Below are 25,394 nucleotides of genomic sequence, written 5' to 3' on the forward strand. Positions count from 1 at the left end.
TGATGTTTTACCTAATTGTATTGCAGCCTCTAACAGCAACCCAAGGAGCAGATTGTGCTTTATTTGTTAAACTTGCGTTTACTTTGCAGGTTGTCAACTGCAGTCTTGGAGAATTTTGTGTCATGTCTGTGAACATGCATTAACAACTAACCCCTTACTTTTCATAATGAGTTTGTAAATGTGATCGGTTTCATGACAGGCTCGGCAGGCTCCAATTTTCTATTTCATGCGTTTCACATGCGCCCGTGTGTGGATTATTTTTATCATTATGAATTTTATTTTTTGGTATTATGGATGTTTATTGTACGGAGAGCTGCATGCACAGCTACAGGTGGGTGGTGGCTTTTGTTCATACAGCCATGTGAGATGCTGCCAGTTGAGTTTCAGGGACTGAGAATTGGTGATTCCAGGCTAGGATGGCATCTGGAGGTACACCGAAGTCCAGCTGGCGATGGGTATGTCACCATCGACATTGTTATTTTTACTTTTTAACCATTGAATGTGTCAAAAGGGGGAGGTAGAAAAAAAAAAAAAAAAGGGGGGGAATTGTGAGATTTTAAGTCTTTTCAGATTTGATGGATTTTAAGTCTTCAACATGCTGGACGGAGGAGAAGAAGTAGCTTGGCAGAAATGATGTGAATGGGAGACAACATCATGAGATGAAGCCAAAGCCTGGTAACAAGTGTGAAGAGTTTCAAAATAGCTTGTAATAAACTGTAAACCTTCACAAGATAGGATCAAATAGGTGGGAGAGTATTAAATGTAAAAAATTAGAACAATAACATACAGACGCCAAACAAATTGGGAACAGGTGGATTATGAACGTTAAAGTTTGAATAACACATTATTCACGTGATTCATTTGCAGGATAAACAATGGAAGGGATTGATAAACTGAACAAATTTAAGATGATTGCGGTAGTATTATGTCGAAAACAAATAGATTCAACAAGTTTTTTTCCCTATAAAATGGTGCCGTTTGGGTTTGAAGTACATAGTCACTTCAAAGGAGGAAAAGCATGATTTAAGATACGTGATTGATCAATGAGAAGGCTATCCCTTGTACCAGGGGGGTCAAACTCATTTGTTCACGGGCCGCAGTGTAGTCATAGCTTCTTTCGGAGGACCGGTATGACTGTCATACCCAAATAAATGTGTGAGCACCTCATATTATATAGAGTAAAAGCTACAAAACAAACTGACAAGTAACTCGCTTTCAAATCAGACAAATAAAAACTGGTCTAATATTTAAAAATAAAATATTATCAAAAGTGAAGACGATTTGCAATTCGAGTAATGACACATGAATAAAAAGCAAAATTTGTCTTCGGGGGCCGCATAAAATCATGTGGCGGGCTGCATCTGGCCCCCAGGCCTTGAGTTTGACACCTGTGCCTTATACAAAGGTAAAGTAGGATTAGAATTTGATAAAACAGATATGGACATCATCATATTCCATTAGAGTTTAAATTGCTTGCAATACAATTACAAATTAGTTAACACCTGTGTGATTGATTGATTGATTGGTTTATTGATTGATTGATTGATTGATTGATTGATTCATTGGTTTATTGATTGATTGAGTGATTCATTGAGTGGCTGACTGAAGGGCTGAGTGACCGAATGGGCAATCATTCGATGTCTGTCTGTCTATATGTATGTACTATATATGTATGTATGTATTTCGTTATTTGTTTATGTATTTCTTTTTCACATTTTCTTTCTCATCTTATAATATAATTTCATACAAAATGACAAAATGATTGGAAGCATGATTAATCTAAGAATAAGCAAAGACATGAAGTATCAAAAGTACAGCAATAGATTAATGATGTCACAGCCAAAAGCGAACATAATTTCGTACAAAATGACAAAATTAAAAGAATGAGGTACGACAGTGTATGTCCAAGATTGGAGAAGAATGTTCACAGGAAGGTCACATGGAGATAAAACCAGCAGGTGCCAGAGGGAGCCAGCCAAGGACTCGGCCAAAGATGATCGCCAAGGCCGAAAGACGGGATGGAAGACAACAGCCCCCACACATACCGAATCGCCCATAACCAGCACCCACTCCCATGGCAAACTTGCCCCACCCCAAAGACTCATCACCCATCAATCTCGGCCCACATTTCAAACCTTTTCTGAATGGAGACTTTCTGCTCTTGAAGGGCCCAGCGCTGTATTGTACTTTCCTGAAAATAGAGCTGTCTGAACAAGAATTGTGATTGAACTCAACCAACCTGTGTAAGTCTAATTTGTGCTTCAGTGTCTTAGCATTTTCCTAAATCTGAAGAAATCAAACGAGCACGCAGTGAGTAAATTGGATAACAGGTGATTGGCAATGGCTTTTGCCGTGAGGCGCAGATAACGCGCTCCCTAAATTGTGGACAGAATCCAGCAGTATTCGAAAGTATCTTTCAGTTAACGTGACAGCTGGTGCACCTGACGAGACAAGATGCACTGGCACAAGACAAGGGGAAGACGCTGACTAAATACACACAGAAAGGTAAGGGCACAGGTGCACACAATTAGGAGCAGGGAAAACAATCAGACGCACAGAGGAAGGGCCCACGATCTGAAACGAGAGGAGAGTTGCTTATCAAAATAAAACATGAAATGACAATACAACAAAAAATACAAGACAACAACAACCCACAAATCTGAACGGCATGACACCATTATCCCTGATTAACATTGTTAAAAAAGATAAAATGTACTCAAAGATAACTCCATGTTTGAGGCTGCTACATGTTAATGGGATTGATTTTTGTCATGATAACAACAGTTTATTAGAGGCTGTTTTTTTTGGGGGGGGGGGGGGGGGGAACTGGTTATCTGGTACTTTGAAACGTGGTTATATTTTGAAAGACTTCAGCTCAGGAAATATAAAAGTGATTAGATGCAAGTATTTGAAATTTCCGGTCCCACCAAAAACAAAGGAACTCCAATTTGAAATTATCAATAATATTTACCCAACCAAGAAACTTTTGAAGACGAACTTTAAAATGGATGTAGGGAACTATGTTTTTTTGTGAAGGTGAAATTCAAGATATAGACCTTTTTTTTTTTTGTTTTTTGGTGTGAGTTTGTACAAAGGTTTTGGCTTGACTTTCAGTAATGGGCTTGTTCAAAAGGGTTGCTCTTTGTTTCTCTTACTATCTCTGATGTGAAATATGGCTTTTTTCATAATGGTAAATCTGATTTTTTATTAACAATACTATTTTGTTGGCCAAACAATACATCCACAAATGTCGCTTCTTTAAAACGAGACCAAACTTTCTGCATTGGAAGAATATCTGAAATCCTAGCTTATTAACACCAAGAATGCAGTAAAACTGACCTCATTTATTGAAAGGCTGTCTCTGTAAGATATTTGCTCTGGTTGTATATTCTTTGTATTTAAGATGTCTAAAATGTGTTTTTAGTTTTATTTCTTTTTTTCATTTTAGTTTTTTTTTTGGTGTGTGCTTTGGTTTGTTTGTTTTGTGTTTATAGGTATTGGGGATGTCTTTTTTTTTTGTCGGCAAAAAAAAAAAAAGTATTTTCACGCCGCCATCTTGGAAGCCCTCCGGAAGACGCCACATCCCCTACCATGCGTGACGTCATGGTAACGCCTCCCTTTGGGCGGAGTCAAGCGTTTCTTTCTTTCCGGTCTGTGAAAAAAATCCAAGCGGATGCGTTGCAGTGTGTGTTTATATACCAATTTCACAGGTAAAACTGTCCATCCACATCAGGAGTAATTTTATGTAGGTCCAACGCACGAAGGAGCTATTAGTCATTTGAGCACAGCTGGACGACCACCACCCAACAACATTATGTCGACGGGCCCCGGGCGCACCAGCACGGTGACGGAACCGTGGGGGAGCTTTGACGACCACCTCGTCCAGGTAGGCTCCGTGTCGCCGTCGTCAGCTGCTGGAACGTCTACGAGCACTGTGTGTGTGTGCGTGTGCGTGTGCGTGCGTGTGTGTATACATTAACAACATATTCAAGATTCAAGAATTTTTATTCGCCATTTTTGGGCGTGCCAAACAAGGAATTTGACTTCGGTACATCACAGCCTCTGTTCAACATTTAGGTGACTAACAACACTCAGGACGTGTGAAAAATGACAAATATTCTCAGACATCCCCTGATCTTAAACTCCCAGGAGGGCAAGGAAAAACGCAAAACTCCAACTAGGGGAAATGAGAAACCTTGAGAAGAGACCACAGATGGGAGGATCCCTCTTCCAGGATGACCAGGCTGCAATGGATGCAGAGAGGACACAGTACAAATAGTGTAGACAATTCAAAAAAGGTGTGGGGAGCAGGATGTTATTGCACAGCAGTGACTCTGAGACTCTAAGAGTGGTGTGAGTTCATCAGAGCAACAGCCTGGGGGAACAAGCTGTCTCTGTGTCTGCTGGTTTTGGCGTACAGAGCTCTATAACGCCGTCCGGAGGGGAGTAGTTCAAACAGACTGCAACCTGGGTGAAAGGGGTCTGTAGAGATGTTACTTGCACGTTTCCTGGTCCTGGACAGGTACAAGTCTTGGATAAATGGGAGGTTGATCCCAATTATCTTTTCTGCAGTCCCGATTGTCCGTTGCAGTCTGTGCTTATGTACATATGTACAACAACAAGAACGTATTTAGATGAGCAAAAACATATCAGGGATGAGAATCTTCCACGGATCCACGGATTTTCGTGTTTTTCCGTTGGGAGTATCATTTTCGTGAATCGTGTAGATCCGTTGACAAAATTGTTTTTATATGTGTGCGTGGGGGGGGCGGCTGACAGCAGTATTGCGACAACAGCCGCCTTATTTTCGGCAGCATTTTGGCGCTACTTTCGTCACATCATTTGCCTACTCATTTGCCTAATTAGCAAAGGTTTTAGCCAGTATGGCGAAAGTTTTAGAGAAAAAAGACAAGGATCGTGCCAGGGAAATAGACAATGGTGGCCTGTGGGCCCTGTGGCCCCCAATAGGGGCCTGTGGCCCCTGCAGCCCTCAATGGGGGCCCGTGGCCCCTGACCCATTGCGGCAAGGGGGGGGGGGCTTTGGTCCCCCCAGTGGGGCATGCGGCCCCCAGACCCCGGCTACTTTTCAGTGATTTTTTTTCATTTGCCCTTCTCATCCCTGACATATGTGCACTAACATTTTTTAGTTTTATAGTGAAAAAAAAGTGAATAAAAATAAAAAGACAAAAGAATTACGACCATTGGTGCAGCATTTGAAAAAAAAAAGGTCTTCACGACGCTGGGGAAAGCATGCAAAAAAAAAAAAATTATTCCTCCTTAAACGTGCATTTTCGTTTCGGCATTGTTTGTACACTCTCGCTGGCAAGCACTCGCCTACTTCCTTTGTGTGTGTACACAATCAGCAAAGTGGCTAGATTTGAGGAGAAGGGCTTGACTTATTTGCGAACGATTACAGAGAAACCTGGACAGAGTCAAATGGAACGGAGTGGCAGTTCTATTGACAACGGACTGTACATGTGAGGCAGTCGAACAAAATCCCGGACAATTTTGGAAATTTCCCCCGGACATATCTTTGGGGCTGAAAAGTAGGATATGTCCGGGGAAAAGAGGACATCTGGTCACCCTAGTGCAGACCTGGGCAAATTACGGCCCGCGGGCCACATCCGGCCCTTTTGTGCGTCCTTGTCCGGCCCGCATGATGCCAATCGTAAATGATATTTGATTACTACTTAATTTAAAAAAAGAATAAAAAATTAGTGTCGTGCGTGCAATACAACTGTTTTATTTTGAAAGGCGTCGCACTTCCGTGCAGTGTATGTGAGCTGTGCGTGAAGGTGAACAGTGCGAAGTAATGCTGCCTGAGAAATGTGTGCTGACCCTCAGAAAAGAAAAGTTGACAAGGAGCGCCGTGTTTTCAACAAGACATGGACTGCCAAGTATTTCTTTACAGAAATGAAAGGTAAAGCCGTGTGCCTGATTTGTGGTACACAGGTCGCTGTGTTTAAAGAATATAATTTGAGTCGCCACTACATGACCAAGCATGAGGAAAAAATACATCTCTCTGATAAACAGGGTGTATCAGAGGCTGACGCATTGCTAGCAAAACTGCAAGCCTAACAAGGACTTTTTATCAAACTTCACACCCAGAGATGCAGCGGCTTTGTCATTTGAGGAAAAGTTAAAGGAGTTAAGAAAAAATTGTACTGATTAATGATTGTTTTTTTTATTTGACCTATACACCACAATTTCACATAGCTTAATATAAATATAAACAGAATAATTGTATTCTTCTAATTACCAGTACCAACTATTTAAAATAAATAATTTAGTACATTTTACAATGGAAGAAAATTGAGCAGGTTTAAGTTGTCGTAGGTGTGGCCCTCTGACACAACTCAGGTTTTTCATGTGGCCCCTTGTAAAAATTAATTGCCCATCCCTGCCCTAGTGTGTGTGTGTGTTTGTGCGCGTGTGTGCGCATGGGCATGTGTATGTGCGCGCGGGCGTGTGTGCGGGCGGGAGGTTGTGCGGGTGGGCCAACAAAGTGACACATAGGCGGCTTTGGGCGCAGGGCGGTGGCTCGGCAGTCATCGACATGGAAAACATGGATGACACGTCGGGCTCCAGTTTCGAGGACATGGGAGAGCTACATCAGAGGATGAAGGAAGAGGAGGAAGTTGCGGCAGAAGCAGCGGACGCCGACAACCAAGACGGGGACTTCTTGGGTATGAAGGGCTTCAAGGGTCAGCTGGGCAGGCAGGTGGCAGATGAAGTGAGTCAACCTTGCACATTTTATCTCTGTGCCTTTTCACCTTTGGCGTCGATCTCTAACTGGTGGTGTTGTGGTTTTGAGGTGTGGCAAGCAGGAAAGCGCCAGGCATCTCGAGCTTTCAATCTGTACGCCAACATTGACATCCTGAGGCCCTACTTTGACGTGGAACCCGTTCAGGTGCGCAGCAGGTAAGGAGCCGCCGCTACTTGCTGTCTGCTGACATCCTTTCTTGTCATGTTCAAGTTGATTGTTGTGTGTGCGCACGCACAGGTTGATCGAGTCCATGATTCCTGTCCGCATGATCAACTTCCCTCAGGTATGCTCACTCCCTGTGTCACTTGCAGCACACTGCTTACACACTGTGTTTGTGTGTAGAAGATTGCAGGTGAGCTGTATGGTCCGCTCATGCTGGTCTTCACATTGGTTGCCATCTTATTGCACGGGATGAAGACATCCGGGACTGTCATTGTGAGAGCCCCCCACCCCACCCCAAATAAAGGCAGCATGATGACACGCGCATGTGTTTTGCAGAGAGAGGGTACGTTGATGGGAACGGCCATCGGAACGTGTTTTGGTTACTGGCTAGGAGTTTCTTCTCTGATCTACTTCCTGGCATATCTACTCAATGCTCAGATCACCATGTTGCAAAGCCTCTCCCTACTGGTGAGACACGGCAAGCACCCAGACGCACGCATGCCTTTTATTAGGCGTGTCAATTGGTGGGTCTGGACTATTAAAAAAAAAACATCCCTTTTGTGTGCTCAGGGCTATGGCTTGTTCGGCCACTGCGTGGCGCTCCTGGTGAGCTACAACGTGCACTTTCACCAGCTCTTCTACGCCCTCTGGCTGGTGCTGGGAGGACTGTCCACCTTGCGCATGGTGATGCCATGTTTGCTTAGCCCCTGGGGGTCCGTCGTAGTCAGCCGCCGTCTTAGCGAAAGTGCCTCTTGTCTATCAGGTAGCGGCTCTGCTGTCCCGCACGGTGGGTTCCATGCCTCGCCTGCTGCTGTGCACGACAGTTTCTGCGCTGCACATGCTCTTCCTGCTCTACCTTCACTTTGCGTACCACAAGATTGTGGAAGGTAGGCTTGCACAATTCAGTGCGGCAAACTAGGAAATGATCTAATTGAAGGTGGCCGCTTCCTGGTCAGGGCACAAAAAACAAATGTTTTGACAATGCACAAGTGTCATTGGATGGAAGCTTGGCAGCAGCGGTTTCATCACTTGATGCAATTCAGAAGGTGTCATCTGTGTTTTGAGCTGAGACATCACGGATATCGACAAGTGGTTACGGTGACATTGTTTTCACTGTGAAAATTAGCCTCATCCAAAATGTTTACATGCGCAAATGTTTGTCGCCGTGTTTTAACACTTCATGTCCGGGCACAGCTTTGGGCACGGCTGACTGGTCATGGTTCTAAAGCCATTGCGCTTCTGAGTTTGAGGTCACTCCAGCTAATATCGAGAGATACAGAGGTGTGCAAACATACTGGCCTGTATTTTCAATCTGCTCTGACCGGTCTTGTCGACTCTTCTCCAGGCTCCTCCGCAGCATTGTCTTTTGTCGTCATGTCTACAAAAATCAAAATGTTTATTTGCAGTTTTTGTGTGTCGTTCTCCTGCCTTTGCGCTTTCAGGCATACTGGACTCCCTGGAAGGATCCAATTTGGCCGCCATGCAGCGGGTGGCCAGAGATGTGGAAAATCTCAGGGTCAATGCCACCATCGCCCTCGCCCTGTGACCCCCTCGCTCCACACACACACAACACGTCTCCCACCCCTTCGGTCTTCTCTTCATGGTTACAGTTGTCTTCATGCCATGTAAATATGCAATTTACTGCCCCTTAGTTACTTTGAATAGATAATTTTGACTCCCTGACAATGTGTGTTTTTTTTGGGGTGGGGGCACAAAGGGCTATTTTGTGACAAAACCACAAAGCGATGAAACGTGCAGTCAAAGCTGTTGGCCTGATCCAATGGACGTCCGACTGGAAAGCAGAAGGAGTGCCCGCTGTGGTAGCCTCCCTCACGGGGATCCATAGGGTGACCAATTCATCAGACAAAGGCTATGTTTGTGTGGGACAGTGTGCGATACCAATGCATCAAGGTAGCATAATAGAACTTTTGAAAATATAAACATTTCTATTTTGCCCCTTTGCTTAAAACAATGATGTGCGGCCCGCGTCTACGTTTAGACTGTCTTGACGCATTGAGTCATAAAATCAATAAGTGGTCCGCTGCCCTGCGTGCCCCATAGCGAGCCACAGAAATGAAACTCGTCCTAACGGGAACGCGCACATGAGCCAGCGCTCATGATCGGTTGCGAGCGTGTCTCCTCCGTCCCTTCCCAGTTCACGCGCACACAGGTGTCTGTTTAATTGATTGATTGAACTTTATTCATCCCACAGCGGGGAAATTCACTAGTCACAGCAGTGCATATGAGTGCAAGAATAATACAAGTGCAAGAATAAAACAAGTGCCAGAATTACAAAAAAGGGTAAATAAGAGACAAGGAGAAACACAAGTGCTGCTAGTAGAGATGAAACACATTCATTTTATCAGGTGGCATGCACGTTGTAAAGTCTGACAGCAGAGGGAATGAAGGATCTGCTGAATCGTTCCTTCCTACACCGAGGGTGCAAAAGTCTGCCGCTAAAGGAGCTGCTCAGGGACTGCACAATCTCATGGAGGGGGTGAGAGGTGTTGTCCATGATGGATTTAAGCTTAATCAACGTACTCCTCTCACCCACAACCTCAATGGAGTCCAGGGGACAGCCCAGGGCAGAGCTCGCTCTTCTGACCATCTTATTCAGTCTCCCCCTGTCCCGGTCAGAACTGCCCCCACCCCAGCAGACCACAGCGTAGAGCAGGGGTCACCAACCTTTCTTAAACCGAGAGCTACTTCCTGGGTACTGATTAAGGCAAAGGGCTACCAGTTTGACACACACTTCTGAAATAGCCAATTTGCTCAATTTGGCTTTCACTGTGTTATTATTGTCATTTCCAGTTCACATGTAAGTCTGATTTTAACAAGAATAGCAAAAAATACAGTCAAACCTTGGTTTTTGACCACAATCCGTTCCAGAAGGCGGTTCGAGAAGCAAATCGGTCGAATTCCGAATCTATTTTTCCTATTACAAATAATGGAAACATTTTTAATCAGTTTCAAGACAACCCCCCCCCCCCCCCCCCCCCGCCTTTTTTAAGCAATTTTTTATTTGGGCATATTTGTCCGATCGCGCAACTGCACACTGTAAAAAAATTCCTGTAAACTTTACAGTAATTAACTGGCAGCAATTAACCAGCAACTTATTGTAAAAACATTTTGCAGTGATTAACTGGCAGCAATTAACCAGTAACTTATTGTAAAAACATTTTACAGTAATTAACTGGCAGCAATTAACCAGTAACTTACTGTAAAAACATTTTACAGTAATTAACTGGCAGCAAGTGGTAGATGTACTTTACAGTATTGGTGTATTTACTGTAAAGCAAAAAACAGTCAAATACTGTGGTCTTGGTTGTATATACAGTATTAGGTAGTTTAACTGTATGCTACATAACAGTTAAATACTGTGATGTCAGTTGCATTTACAGTATTAGTTGTTTAACTGCAGAATGAATATCAATGAAATACTGCAATTTCAGTTGCGTTTACATTACTGGTTTATTTACTGTACAAACAAATGAAGCGGTCATTACAACATACAACATATAATGTAACATACAATACATACAACAGTATTGTATATGGCAATGCAGTACTATTAACAGTAGGTAATCATTGTAAATTAAGTTCCTCACTGTACAATTTAAATGCTGACTCAGTGATTTAATATTAATCATTAATAGAATGACCCATATTCTAAAATATTTCAATTAATTACAGACAAAAAATGTGTTAATGGGATTATGTATTTTTTGGTGAACAGGAACATAAAGCACATTACCAAACCTTTTAGACAAAACTTCCTTGGGCTTGGACAAAACAGGAGCCCTGAAATTAAAGAAGAAAACACATTAATTATGATGGTGATGTCGGTCTCATGTTAAGATACTTGTTCCTGATAGGAAGTGTGTCACTGGCTGCAGGAACACTCATGCAATTAGCAAGGTTGGAGTTATATTATTAGAGGGCTCCTAACACATCTTCTTCTATTATTTTACCTTTGAAAAGTTTGAAAGGGTTTCGTAATGGTCGCCCCACTACTGGAGATAGATGGCTCTGGTATTGGTGGTATTTAACTGGCCACCCGGTTAACACCGGCTGGGGCACCCTTGTCACCACGCAAATGCGAGGGTATTGGCCCTCTGGTTCCAGTGACGAGGCTGTGTTCTTTGCTAAACGAGTGACTTTGATAAATCGGGGCACAAGCCTCCTTTTGACTCTTACACTCCCTGATGGTCATATTCGTCCTCCATATGCCACCTTGTTTAACACTTCTTGTTGGGGTTTTCAACTGTGGGCTTGGTCCTCTGGAATCGATCCTCGCTTTCCTATTGCTATTTGCCTTAATAGAACAATGTCGGTCGCAGACCGTCCCGTTACAAATAAATACACCCTGTCAGCAGGAGCGAAAATCACAAGTACGCTCCTCACTGATGTAGACAGCTATTTTGTGGCTTCCACAGGGATAAGCGGTCATACTAACAACTGGCTTCTTATGGCTGAGCAGGCCGCAAAGATGGCTGGCGCCGGTTGCGTTGCATGCATGGGTCCAAGACCTCTTTTGAAAATCATACCTGCGAATATAGGTCCTAAGTGTGCTGTTACTTTAATGTTAAGCCTGTCCATTTCACCCACTCATGATTGTTTTAAATGGGATAAGGTTTACCCTGTTGCCTCTATGACAAAATATAAACCCCTTTTTTCGTCCGATGTAGCTAAGGGTAATTTTACATGTATTAGATTACCTGGTACCGGTGAGAGGCTCGGCGCCCTACCTCCTCTATGGTGTGGGTCCATGACCAATGTCACTGCCCCTTTTTTGCCCATTGCTCGTAGTGATGTTTGGTTTTGGTGTAATAGTAACAAACTTTATGATAGGTTGCCTTTCGACGGCTCTGGAATTTGCGCTTTGGTAACTCTATTGCTACCTGTTCATTTTTTACCGATGTCCTCTTATGATCTAACATCTTTTGCTAAGTCCGTGGTTCCCGTTTTCTGGCCGAGAACGAAACGAAGCGCCGAGTGGCGGGGCGCGGCTAATCCAACTTACATTGACGCCATTGGTGTTCCTAGAGGAGTACCGGATGAGTATAAGTTGGTGGATCAGATAGCAGCTGGTTTTGAATCCGCCCTGTGTTGGTGGTGTACTATTGACAAAACTGTTGACAGGATTAACTACGTCCATTACAACGTGCAGAGGCTTGGAATCTGGTCCGAGGCGGGTTTCAGGGCGGTCCACTCCCAACTGGCCGCTACTTCCCTCATGGCTTTCCAGAATCGACTGGCCCTTGACATGCTTCTCTCAAAGGAGGGCGGTGTCTGCGCCATGTTCGGTGAGCAATGTTGCACGTTTATTCCGAATGATACTGCAGCCGGCGGAAGCCTGTCCCAGGCCCTTGAGGGCCTGCGGACCTTGAACGGGAAGATGGAGGAGCACAGTGGGGTGAACACAGACGTTTGGACCGACTGGTTGAACGTGTTCGGAAAGTACCGCACCCTGGTTTCCTCTGCCCTGGTCTCCTTAGCCGTTTTCTCTGCCATTTTGACCTTGTGTGGCTGTTGTTGCATCCCTTGTCTCCGATCCCTAATTAACAGACTAATTACGGCTGCTATCTCTCCACCAGCTGAGACTTTCCCGTTGCTCCAACGGGATGACCTTTCGAACGACGCGGGTTCCTTCTCTAGTGTCGACCCGGTCGGCGACTCTATTGTGGTAAACCTGTCCGGTTTTGTTTCTTGACCCTAGCTTTGCCGATTATGACTCCTGTGTGTAAGTTAGTTCTTGCGAAATGTGATCCCTCGGCTGAAAATCTTTTTGAAGTGGCCATATGGGTGATGAGTTGTTCTCCGGGAACTTATGATAAAACAGGTGGGAATTGTTAGATAAATTGTATATATATGTTATCATGCGTTCCCTAATGAGTACTTATTAATAAAGTTATTGCGCAGAATGCTTGCTGTTTCTTCTTGCAGACATCACCCAGTCCACAACAAGTCAAACGATGCTGTCTGGAGCTTCCTGACCTTCTACACATCTGGGAATCCAAGAAAGTTGTTGATGTCTGCACATGTCATTTTGTCTATGCACTCTTTTTATTTAACTACTTTGTTTCCCATAACATTCACTTTTCGTTTCTCGTGGGATCCTGTCCGCGACTTCTAGTTTCACATAGAATCTCGTTTCTTCACTCATGAGACAAAGCCCACGCTTTCCCCCCCACCTATCAGGGGCTAGTCTCACATTGTAGGTAGGGCATTCCTAAATAAAAAGAGAGGAGTGTAAACAAGACCTTTAGTGTATTTTGGATTGATGTAAGTCTGTTTGCACTCCTCGCGAGAAAAGACTCAACATTCTGTCTCACTGGTTTTGTCTGCTGATCCTTTTGCTGAATCTGAACCTAACAAATACACAGGAAGTAATCGGTTTGCTTCCCATCAAAATGAATTACTCATGCAAGTACTGTAATTTCACCACAGCTTCAATCCCCTGCATTTGTTCGTCATTTGAGGATTCACAGAAATTTAGCTAACTTCAGATTTCCATGTGGGGTAGCAGAATGCTTTGCCACTTTTTACACACGTGGCGCCCTTCAAGTTCACATGTACCGCTCTGACAAGAGGACAGCTAAACCAGGACTTGAAAGACAAATTGATGGAGTTGACTTGGCTTCCACTTTTGAAGGTTGTAGCTTTATGTCAGCTCGATCAACTCGTATACATTTCCGGCAAAAAAGACAACTTGTGGGGCAGGATCAGCCTATTTCTGGGGTGAACCACACCCACTTCCGGGTTAAGCCCCATTCAGAGTACGGATGTTGATAATCTAGTTGATTGAACAGATACAGATAATGGTGTACTCACTCATCCCTAGTAGCCAACTCGTTTGTCATTGCTGCTATTTCAGCTTGCTTGCTATACATGTGTCACCTTTTGTTCATCTTTCACCAACTCAGTTACTATATCTGCTCCTTTTATCTGTTTTGTGTACTGCTTGGAAGATATGTATACTCCCTGCCCTGTTTTTGCAGTCATTCATCTGAAGCATATCATTTATTAAATGGATTGCTGTGAAATATGATTTTTGTAATGTCTGACTTTGAGACAATCCTGACTGCAAAAAAGTGGATGCTGTCGATCGAAGGGAGGGTCATAATCCCACCTGCTGCTCACCTGGCTGACTTCACCACTGCCTTGGCCATTCTCTTCGCCTGTTACTAAACATTAATGAGTTATTATAAGCCCAAGACAAAAGCCATGGTACACAGGTTGGAACACGGACGGCTCCTGGAACACAAACAACATGATCAAAAGGGGATTTAGTGTCGCGCTTATGTCTAGCAAGTTCTCCCCATGAGCCACATCGACTAGAATTAGCGTTAGCAGTCGCCTGAGAGAATAATGTTCGAGGCTCATGGTACTCTATCCCTCCAAATAAAATAACCCCCGAAAAAACACAATGGTAACACAAACCAGCAAAAGCAACCAAAAACACATGGCAGACTTAGCGCAGGCCACAGCCTGATTAAAGCACTCACCAAATGACCCTCTAATGCTCATGTGTTTGGATCTCCTCAGAGTCAACACCCTGAGCTTCGGGTTGGTGTCTTGGAAATTGGCTTCTGCTAGCTTTCGTGTCAACCCTGGATCTTGGCACCAGGATCAGGCACTATTACCAGACTTTGCTCACCTTCCGTACTTAGGTTGGGTCTGCGGAGATCACCTTTTTACAATAAGATAAATGCAGAAAACAAATAAATGCAGAAAAAACAATATTCTTTCCCTTCACATTTATGTAATTGGATATAAACCATATGTATTGCCTGAAACGGATACAATAGAGTCGGGAACTTTCCTCTCTGAGGTCTTAAATTGCCTCGTGAAAAAGCTGCAAAACCGTATGTCGTATAAATAGCTTCAACTTGTTTCACCATACTCCCTGTCGAGACATGGGTGACCCCATGACTCGAAATAGCAGCCCATTTGAACAAGTTACGAGGCAAGACAGGTTCGCCCAAAGGTCACACAAAAAGACCATCAGCGTTTTTAGTTGCACCCCGTTTTTCCCAAGAGTGTCGTTCCTGGGAGGGGCTCTGAGACTGCATGTCAAGCAACACACCAGGGGAGATGTGTGACATCGAATCATGATCAGCGAGAGACGAGAGGACATGGAGCAGGCCTTCTGCAGCGGCCTTAGCGGATTTGTCAGCAAAAGCATTACCAAGAGAAACAGGATCAGATCTTGCAGTGTGAGCAGCACATTTGCAAACCGCCACCTTCAAAGGTAGCTGGACAGCGTCCAAACGTTGAGTTAGTAATGTGGAATGGGTGACGGGCTTCGCTGTAGAAGTTATCATGCCACGGTTGCCCCACTGCTGAGCAAAAACGTGCACTGTAGCAAAAGCATACTGACTATCAATCCAGATAGTGACGGACTTGTTTGCAAACAATTTGCAGGCCCCAGTCAAAGCAATGAGCTCAGCGGCCTGTGCTGACACATAGGATGGCAGTTTAGCAGCCTCCAAAACCATGTCGGCAGTAACAATGGCATACCCAGTAAGGGTCACACCCGATTCATTTTCCTTAGAAGACCCATCAACAAAACCACATGACCATCTGGCAGAGGCGTATCTTCCAAAACAGGCCGAGCCTTCGCAATCTGTTGGGCAGCATCGACACAATCATGGAATCCGCCGTCCTCAGGAAGGGGAATGAGAGTGGCAGGATTGAGTGTTGTGCATCTTTCAACGGTCAGATGCAGCTGAGACAGCAACGCAGCCATGCAAGAAAGATGACGTGCAGGCGACAGAAAAGTCACTCACTCACTCACTCACTCACTCACTCACTCACTCACTCACTCACTCACTCACTCACTCACTCACTCACTCACTCACTCACTCACTCACTCTGACAATCAATTAATCAATCATCCAATCAATCAATCACACAGGTGTTAACTAATTCGTAATTATATTGCAAGCAATTCCTAATCCTACTTTACCTTTGTATAAGGCACAGGTGTCAAAATGTGCTTCATAATCATGTCATTACTCGAATTGCAAATTATCTTCCCTCTTAATAATGTTGTAAGTTTAAATATTAGACCAGTTCGTATTTGTCTGATTTGAAAGCGAGTTACTCGTCAGCTCGTTTTGCAACTCCCACAATATGAGGCGCTCACACATCTACTCGGGTATACCAGTCATACCAGCCCTCCAAAAGAAGCCATGACTACACCGCGGCCCACGAACAAATGAGTTTGACACCCCTGGCACAAGGGATAGCCTTCTCATTGATCAATCGCGTATCTTAAATCATGCTTTTCCTCCCTTGAAGCGACCATGTACTTCAAACCCAAACGGCACCATTTTATAGGGAAAAAATTTGTCGAATTTATTCGTTGTCGACATAACACTGGTCGCAAATTTGCATGTAGAGTATCTTTGAGTTGTTGATCATAGACATAAGTTGAACACTCTTTCTGGTCTGTGTCTAAAGTCTTCAAACAACTTATCTTGTTTTTGTTTAGTTCGGCCAATGTCTGTGTAATTTGCTCTACGTTGGAATTTTATTTTTATCCTGCCCAATAGTTGGTCAATTTGTATTTGTAATGGCACCCTGTTATATTCCAATGGACGGCCCTGGAGATCAAAAGGACTCTAGGTGCCTTTAACGCTTGCCCAATGTTTGGTTAAGGATGCCATGAAAACCTGTTGTACTTCATCACCTCTCAAACTATAGGAAGCAATGAGTTGTTTAATTTGGGGTACAAAGACGGAAAGGATGGTTCGCTTTGCCGTGCCACAATATCTGTCTTTGTAATTTGATCATTTTTCTCATCTTCATTCATCACATTCTTAGCTGCGATTCTTAAGCGAGCTCGCGCTGACACTGTGTCATCATCTTCCTGTCTGTGCAACAGCAAGTTCTTTTTTATCTTTTCTCTGTCTTCCTTACCTTTCAATTTTCCTCTCATCTGGGAAAATGAGAATGTAATTTTGCTTTTTAATTTTTAATTTTAAGTCTTGCAAAATTGCTATATCCTTACTGCACTGAGATAAACTGTTAAACATATCTTTAAACAAAACCAATCTATGCTCCTGCAGAGACTCTTCAAAATGGGACCCAAATGTCAGATTACAAATCAAACCTCCTCCTTCACTCTCACATTTTTTGTGATTACCCTTAGCTGTACAACAGGGCTAACTCCCTATGAAACCATGTTTGGAAGACCCTACAGGCTTCCTCAGTTCAAGAACACGTGGGAGATCCCCGAGGAAGCCACGTTAGCTGATTACATGAGAAAAATGTTGGAACGTCAAAAGAATCTAACCAATAACACTGATGGTGAACCCATTTCTCCGCAGGAAGACCCCAAAGTGGTACCGGGAGACTGGGTTTTGATCAAGAGTATCGAGAGGAAGAATTGGCATTCACCTAAGTGGGAAGGCCCCTTTTTGGTACTACTCACGACACCTAATGCTTTGAGAATAGCCGAACGCAACACGTGGATTCATTTATCTCATTGTAAAAAGGTGATCTCTGCAGACCCAACCTAAGTACGGAAGGTGAGCAAAGTCTGGTAATAGTGCCTGATCCTGGTGCCAAGATCCAGGGTTGACACGAAAGCTAGCAGAAGCCAATTTCCAAGACACCAACCCGAAGCTCAGGGTGTTGACTCTGAGGAGATCCAAAAAACATGAGCATTAGAGAGTCATTTGATGAGTGCTTTAATCAGGCTGTGGCCTGCGCTAAGTCTGTCATGTGTTTTTGGTTGCTTTTGCTGGGTTGTGTTACCATTGTGTTTTTTTCGGGGGTTACTTTATTTGGAGGGATAGAGTACCATGAGCCTCGAACATTATTCTCTCAGGCGACTGCTAACGCTAATTCTAGTCGATGTGGCTCATGGGGAGAACTTGCTAGACATAAGCGCGACGCTAAATCCCCTTTTGATCATGTTGTTTGTGTTCCAGGAGCCGTCCGTGTTCCAACCTGTGTACCATGGCTTTTGTCTTGGGCTTATAATAACTCATTAATGTTTACTGTGGCTCCTAACACATCTTCTTCTATTATTTTACCTTTGAAAAGTTTGAAAGGGTTTCGTAATGGTCGCCCCACTACTGGAGATAGATGGCTCGGGTATTGGTGGTATTTAACTGGCCACCCGGTTAACACCGGCTGGGGCACCCTTGTCACCACACAAATGCGGGGGTATTGGCCCTCTGGTTCCAGTGACGAGGCTGTGTTCTTTGCTAAACGAGTGACTTTGATAAATCGGGGCACAAGCCTCCTTTTGACTCTTACACTCCCTGATGGTCATATTCGTCCTCCAAATGCCACCTTGTTTAACACTTCTTGTTGGGGTTTTCAACTGTGGGCTTGGTCCTCTGGAATCGATCCTCGCTTTCTTATTGCTATTTGCCTTAATAGAACAATGTCGGTCGCAGACCGTCCCGTTACAAATAAATACACCCTGTCAGCAGGAGCGAAAATCACGAGTACGCTCCTCACTGATGTAGACAGCTATTTTGTGGCCTCCACAGGGATAAGCGGTCATACTAACAACTGGCTTCTTATGGCTGAGCAGGCCGCAAAGATGGCTGGCGCCAGTTGCGTTGCATGCATGGGTCCAAGACCTCTTTTGAAAATCATACCTGCGAATATAGGTCCTAAGTGTGCTGTTACTTTAATGTTAAGCCTGTCCATTTCACCCACTCATGATTGTTTTAAATGGGATAGGGTTTACCCTGTTGCCTCTATGACAAAATATAAACCCCTTTTTTCGTCCGATGTAGCTAAGGGTAATTTTACATGTATTAGATTGCCTGGTACCGGTGAGAAGCTCGGCGCCCTACCTCCTCTATGGTGTGGGTCCATGACCAATGTCGCTGCCCCTTTTTTGCCCATTGCTCGTAGTGATGTTTGGTTTTGGTGTAATAGTAACAAACTTTATAATAGGTTGCCTTTCGACAGCTCCGGAATTTGCGCTTTGGTGACCCTATTGCTACCTGTTCATTTGTTACCGATGTCCTCTTATGATCTAACATCTTTTGCTAAGTCCGTGGTTCCCGTTTTCTGGCCGAGAACGAAACGAAGCGCCGAGTGGCGGGGCGCGGCTAATCCAACTTACATTGACGCCATTGGTGTTCCTAGAGGAGTACCGGATGAGTATAAGCTGGTGAATCAGATAGCAGCTGGTTTTGAATCCGCCCTGTGTTGGTGGTGTACTATTAACAAAAATGTTGACAGGATTAACTACGTCCATTACAACGTGCAGAGGCTTGGAAACTGGTCCGAGGCGGGTTTCAGGGCGGTCCACTCCCAACTGGCCGCTACTTCCCTCATGGCTTTCCAGAATCGAATGGCCCTTGACATGCTACTCTCAAAGGAGGGCGGTGTCTGCGCCATGTTCGGTGAGCAATGTTGCACGTTTATTCCGAATAATACTGCAGCCGGCGGAAGCCTGTCCCAGGCCCTTGAGGGCCTGCGGACCTTGAACGGGGAGATGAAGGAGCACAGTGGGGTGAACACAGACGTTTGGACCGACTGGTTGAACGTGTTCGGAAAGTACCGCACCCTGGTTTCCTCTGCCCTGGTCTCCATAGCCGTTTTCTCTGCCATTTTGACCTTGTGTGGATGTTGTTGCATCCCTTGTCTCCGATCCCTAATTTGTGGCAAAGCATTCTGCTACCCCACATGGAAATCTGAAGTTAGCTAAATTTCTGTGAATCCTCAAATGACGAACAAATGCAGGGGATTGAAGCTGTGGTGAAATTACAGTACTTGCATGAGTAATTCATTTTGATGGGAAGCAAACCGATTACTTCCTGTGTATTACTATTTTATTTTATTTGATTACTTTTAGTGATAGGCCTACTTACCGAGTTTCTGGACGTCGCGACGTGTGCTTGGTGGTGGAGCCGCCAGGAGGAAAACCAACACGGAAGCAGAAGGTGGAGAAAAAAAACAGGCGGGAAAATAATCTTCTCCCGCGCGCAGCAGAAAAATATAAAATAACGACACCGTAACGACCGTCGTACTGTCGCTGCTAGTGCTTCATTAAGTTTTTTAAAAAAGATAATCTGGTCAGTTAAAGAAAAACAGCGCTCTCTCGGAGGCGTTTTCGCTGCCAAACTGAAACAAATGAACACAGACGACGCAAACACATAGAAACACCAAAAAAAAAAAAACACACAGCACAACACAATGTCTTGTGTAAGAAATGTCGTTGTGGGAGCCAGATGTGCAATCGCTGTGATTGCGATTTGTCCCGTTTACTTTGACGTGATTGGCCATTCGAAGCAAGACCGTTGAACTTTCTTGATCCTCATTGGATAAATCACGTCACCCCATGTCAGCCCGTGTCGGCCAGTGAAAAATAAAATTAAAAAATGCCATGGTAAGTCATTATGAGTTAAAACTCAATGATTATGTGATAATTATATGATAATCATTGATTTTATAATGAGATATTTTATATCTAATATTTATCTGTATACATATATATGTATATATAAAAAAAAAACTTGTCCTCACCCCCCGTGGGTGGTCTCTTTTTCCCTTCAAGCTCGGGTCCTCTACCAGAGGCCTGGGAGCTTGAGGGTTCTACGCAGTATCTTTGCTGTTCCTAGTACTGCACTTTTCTGGACTGAGATGTCGGATGTTTTTCCTGGGATCTGTTTCAGCCACTCCTCCAGTTTGGGGGTTACTGCCCCTAGTGCTCCAATGACCACAGGTACCACTGAAGTCTGCACTCTCCAGGCCTTCTCCAGCTCTTCTCTGAGCCCTTGATATTTCTCAAGTTTCTCATGTTCCTTTTTCCTAATGTTACCATCATTTGCGATGGCTATGTCAACCACAACGGCTTTCCTCTGCTCTTTGTCCACCACCACAATGTCCGGTTGGTTTGCCATTACCATTCTGTCTGTCTGGATCTGGAAGTCCCAGAGGATATATATATATATATATATATATATATATATATATATATATATATATATATATATATATATATATATATATACAGTGGGGGAAATAAGTATTTGACCCCTTGCTGATTTTGCAGGTTTGCCCACTTACAAAGAATGCAACGATCTACTATTTTAATCATATGTACATTCTAACAGTGAGAGACAGAATCCCAAAGAAAATTTCAGAAATTCACATCATATGAATTTATAAAAATTGATAACCGTCTGATGAGGAAAAACAAGTATTTGAACCCCTGGACAAACAGCATGTTAATATTTTGTAGAAAAGCCATTATTGGCCAGCACAAATGTCAAACGGTTTTTATAGTTGGTGACAAGCTTTGCGCAGGGATGTTGGCCCACTCCTCCCTGCAGACAGCCTCCAAATCATTCAGGTTCTGAGGTTGTCACCTGGCAACTCGAATTTTAAGCTCCCTCCAAAGATTTTCAATTGGATTCAGGTCTGGAGACTGGATTGTTGATCTGCACAAGGCTGGAATAGGCTACAAGAGAATCGGAAAGCAACTTGGAGAGAAAAGATCAACTGTCGGTGCAGTTATCAGGAAATGGAAGAAGCACCACACCACCGCCACCCTTCCTTGGTCTGGGCCTCCATACAAGATTAAAATTAATTTATATATATATATATATATATATATATATATATATATATATATATATATATATATATATATATATATATATATATATATATATATATATATATATATATATATATATATATAAATTAATTTTATTATATATATATAAATTAATTTTATTATATATATATATTGCTGGATTCTGTCCACAATTTAGGGAGCGCGTTATCTGCGCCTCACGGCAAAAGCCTTTGCCAATTTACTCACTGCGTGCTCGTTTGATTTCTTCGGATTTAGGAAATCGCCGCGAGTCGTCACCTTATCGTGGTGGAGGGGTTTGCGTGCCCCTATGATCCTAGGAGCCATGTTGTCGGGGGCTTCATGCCCCTGGTAGGGTCACCCATGGCAAACGGGTCCTAGGTGAGGGGTCAGACAAAGCACGGCTCACCCAAGCCCCTTATGATGAAAACCATAAATGGACTTTGTTTTCCCTCGCCCGGACGCGGGTCACCGGGGCCTCCCTCTGGAGCCAGGCCTGGAGGAGGGGCTCGAAGGCGAGCGTCTGGTGGCCGGGCCTTCGCCCATGGGGCCCGGCCGGGCATAGCCCGAAATGGAAACGTGGGTCCCCCTTCCCATGGGCTCACCACCTGTGGGAGGGGCCGAAGGGGTCGGGTGCAATGTGAGCTGGGCGGCAGCCAAAGGCAGGGACCTTGGCGGTCTGATCCCCGGCTGCAGAAGCTGGCTCTTGGGACATGGAATGTCACCTCTCTGGCTGGAAAGGAGCCCGAGCTGGTGTGCGAGGCAGAAAGATTCCGACTAGATATAGTCGGACTAGCCTCCACACACAGTTTGGGTTCCGGTACAAGCCCTCTCGAGAGGGGCTGGACTCTCTTCCACTCTGGAGTTGCCCACGGTGAGAGGCGTCGAGCAGGTGTGGGTATACTTATTGCCCCCCGGCTGGGCGCCTGCACATTGGGGTTCACCCCGGTGAACGAGAGGGTAGCCTCCCTCCGCCTTCGGGTGGGGGGACGGGTCCTGACTGTTGTTTGTGTCTATGCACCAAACAGCAGCTCAGAGTACCCACCCTTCTTGGGGTCCCTGGAAGAAGTGCTGGAGAGCGCTCCTTCTGGGGACTCTATCGTTCTACTGGGTGACTTCAATGCTCACGTGGGCAATGACAGTGAGACCTGGAAGGGCGTGATTGGGAGGAACGGCCCCCCTGATCTGAACCCGAGCGGTGTTCTATTGTTGGACTTCTGTGCTCGACACGGATTTTCAATAATGAACACCATGTTCAAACATAAGGGTGTCCATGTGTGCACTTGGCACCAGGACACCCTAGGCCGCAGTTCGATGATCGACTTTGTAGTCGTGTCATCGGATTTGCGGCCGCATGTTTTGGACACTCGGGTGAAGAGAGGGGCGGAGCTGTCAACTGATCACCACCTGGTGGTGGGTTGGCTCCGATGGTGGGGGAAGATGCCGGTCCGACCTGGCAGACCCAAACGCTCTGTGAGGGTCTGCTGGGAACGTCTGGCAGAATCTCCTGTCAGGAAGAGCTTCAACTCCCACCTCCGGCAGAGCTTTTCCCACGTCCCGGGGGAGGCGGGGGACATTGAGTCTGAGTGGACCATGTTCCGCGCCTCCATTGTTGAGGCGGCCGACCGGAGCTGTGGCCGTAAGGTCGTTGGTGCCTGTCGTGGCGGCAATCCCCGAACCCGCTGGTGGACACCGGCGGTAAGGGATGCCGTCAAGCTGAAGAAGGAGTCCTATCGGGCCGTTTTGGCCTGCGGGACTCCGGAGGCAGCTGACAGGTACCGGATGGCCAAGCGGAACGCGGCTTCGGCGGTTGCTGAGGCAAAAACCCGGGCCTGGGAGGAGTTCGGTGAGGCCATGGAGAATGACTTTCGGACGGCTTCGAGGAAATTCTGGTCCACCATCCGGCGTCTCAGGAGGGGGAAGCAGTGCAACGTCAACACTGTTTACAGTGGGGATGGCGTGCTGCTGACCTCGACTCGGTACGTCGTGAGTCGGTGGGGAGAATACTTCGAAGACCTCCTCAATTCCACCTACACGCCTTCCATTGAGGAAGCAGGGCCTGGAGACTCTGAGGCGGATTCTCCAATCTCTGGGGTCGAAGTCACTGAGGTAGTCAAAAAACTCCTCGGTGGCAAGGCCCCGGGGGTGGATGAGATCCGCCCGGAGTTCTTAAAGGCTCTGGATGTTGTGGGGCTGTCATGGCTGACACGCCTCTACAACGTTGCGTGGACATCGGGGACAGTGCCTCTGGATTGGCAGACTGGGGTGGTGGTTCCCCTCTTTAAGAAGGGGGACCGGAGGGTGTGTTCCAATTACAGGGGAATCACACTCCTCAGCCTCCCTGGTAAGGTCTATTCAGGGGTGCTGGAGAGGAGGGTCCGTCGGGATGTCGAACCTCGGATTCAGGAGGAGCAGTGTGGCTTTCGTCCTGGCCGTGGAACAGTGGGCCAGCTCTACACCCTCGGCAGGATCCTCGAGGGTGCATGGGAGTTCGCCCAACCAGTCCACATGTGTTTTGTGGACTTGGAGAAGGCGTTCGACCGTGTCCCTCGGGAGGTTCTGTGGAGGGTGCTTCGGGAGTACGGGGTGCCGAGCCAACTGATAAGGGCGGTTCGGTCCCTGTATCACCAATGCCAGAGTCTGGTCCGCATTTCCGGCAGTAAGACGGATTCGTTCCCAGTGAGGGTTGGACTCCGCCAAGGCTGCCCTTTGTCACCGATTCTGTTCATAATTTTTATGGACAGAATTTCTAGGCGCAGCCGAGGCATTGAGGAGGTTCGGTTTGGGGACCTCAGCATCGCGTCTCTGCTTTTTGCAGATGACGTGGTGCTGTTGGCTTCTTCAGGCCGTGATCTCCAGCTCTCGCTGGAACGATTCGCAGCCGAGTGTGAAGCGGTCGGGATGAGGGTCAGCACCTCCAAATCCGAGTCCATGGTCCTCGATCGGAAAAGGGTGGAATGCCCTCTCCGGATCGGGGATGAGATCCTGCCCCAAGTGGAGGAGTTCAAGTATCTTGGAGTCTTGTTCACGAGTGAGGGGAGGATGGAGCGTGAGATCGACAGGCGGATCGGTGCAGCGTCGGCAGTAATGCGGACCCTGTACCGGTCCGTTGTGGTGAAGAGAGAGCTGAGCCAAAAGGCAAAGCTCTCAATTTACCGGTCGATTTACGCTCCTACCCTCACCTATGGTCACGAGCTATGGGTCGTGACCGAAAGAACGAGATCTCGGATACAAGCGGCCGAAATGAGTTTTCTCCGCAGGATGTCCGGGCTCTCCCTTAGAGATAGGGTGAGAAGCTCGGTCATCCGGGAGAGACTCGGAGTAGAGTCGCTACTCCTCCACGTTGAGAGGAGCCAGATGAGGTGGCTCGGGCATCTTATCAGGATGCCTCCTGGACGCCTCCCTGGGGAGGTGTTCCGGGCATGTCCCACCGGTAGGAGACCCCGGGGACGACCCAGGACGCGCTGGAGAGACTATGTCTCTCAGCTGGCCTGGGAACGCCTTGGGATCCCCCGGGATGAGCTGGATGAAGTGGCTGGGGAGAGGGAAGTCTGGGAGTCCCTCCTAAAGCTGCTGCCCCCGCGACCCGACCCCGGATAAGCGGAAGAAGATGGATGGATGGATGGACTGAAGCAGAAATTAGACTTACACGGATTGGTTGAGTTCAATCACAATTCTTGTTAAAAAAAAAAGCTCTGTTTTCAAGAAAGTACAATACAGCGCTGGGCCCTTCAAGAGCGGAAAGTCTCCATTCAGAAACGGCAGAAGTCCAAGGTTGTTAGATCAGTTTTATATTCAGGAGCACATTGTGGGCCGAGATTGATGGGTGATGAGTCTTCGGGGTGGAGCAAGTTCGAAGGAGAGTCTGCTTCCATGGGAGTGGTG

At 45.8% G+C, this 25,394-nt stretch overlaps 1 protein-coding gene and 1 long non-coding RNA gene across 5 annotated transcripts in view; both read left to right on the forward strand.

Annotated features, from left to right (window-relative positions):
- The first annotated feature begins 3,610 nt into the window (after positions 1–3,610).
- On the forward strand, positions 3,611–13,250 carry yipf3 (Yip1 domain family, member 3). Of its 4 annotated transcripts, XR_015860408.1 has the most exons (11): positions 3,611–3,886; positions 6,533–6,733; positions 6,815–6,921; positions 7,004–7,049; positions 7,109–7,201; positions 7,265–7,396; positions 7,499–7,612; positions 7,692–7,815; positions 8,371–8,553; positions 8,646–8,839; positions 12,875–13,250. XR_015860408.1 is itself a non-coding variant. In XM_088385118.1 (9 exons), exons 1-9 carry the CDS (start codon positions 3,815–3,817, stop codon positions 8,472–8,474), a joined length of 993 nt encoding a protein of 330 aa, XP_088241244.1. In that variant the 5' UTR covers positions 3,611–3,814; the 3' UTR covers positions 8,475–8,614. The 4 variants fall into 4 exon arrangements, 1 of the variants encoding a protein (XP_088241244.1); XR_015860407.1 differs by having other exon boundaries at positions 8,646–13,250; XR_015860409.1 differs by lacking the exon at positions 8,646–8,839.
- A 7,033-nt stretch (positions 13,251–20,283) lies between these two features.
- The window catches only part of LOC148393599 (uncharacterized), a 35,535-nt gene continuing 30,424 nt past the window's right edge, over positions 20,284–25,394 (forward strand). The window contains exons 1-2 of the long non-coding RNA XR_015860224.1: positions 20,284–20,297; positions 20,466–20,633. This is a non-coding gene — a long non-coding RNA (uncharacterized LOC148393599). The remainder of the gene's footprint in view (positions 20,298–20,465; positions 20,634–25,394) is intronic.

Source organism: Syngnathus floridae, chromosome 9 (genome assembly GCF_059516105.1).
Source record: "Syngnathus floridae isolate MCC-2025c chromosome 9, RoL_Sflo_1.0, whole genome shotgun sequence".
In the NCBI taxonomy this organism is placed as follows: domain Eukaryota; kingdom Metazoa; phylum Chordata; class Actinopteri; order Syngnathiformes; family Syngnathidae; genus Syngnathus; species Syngnathus floridae.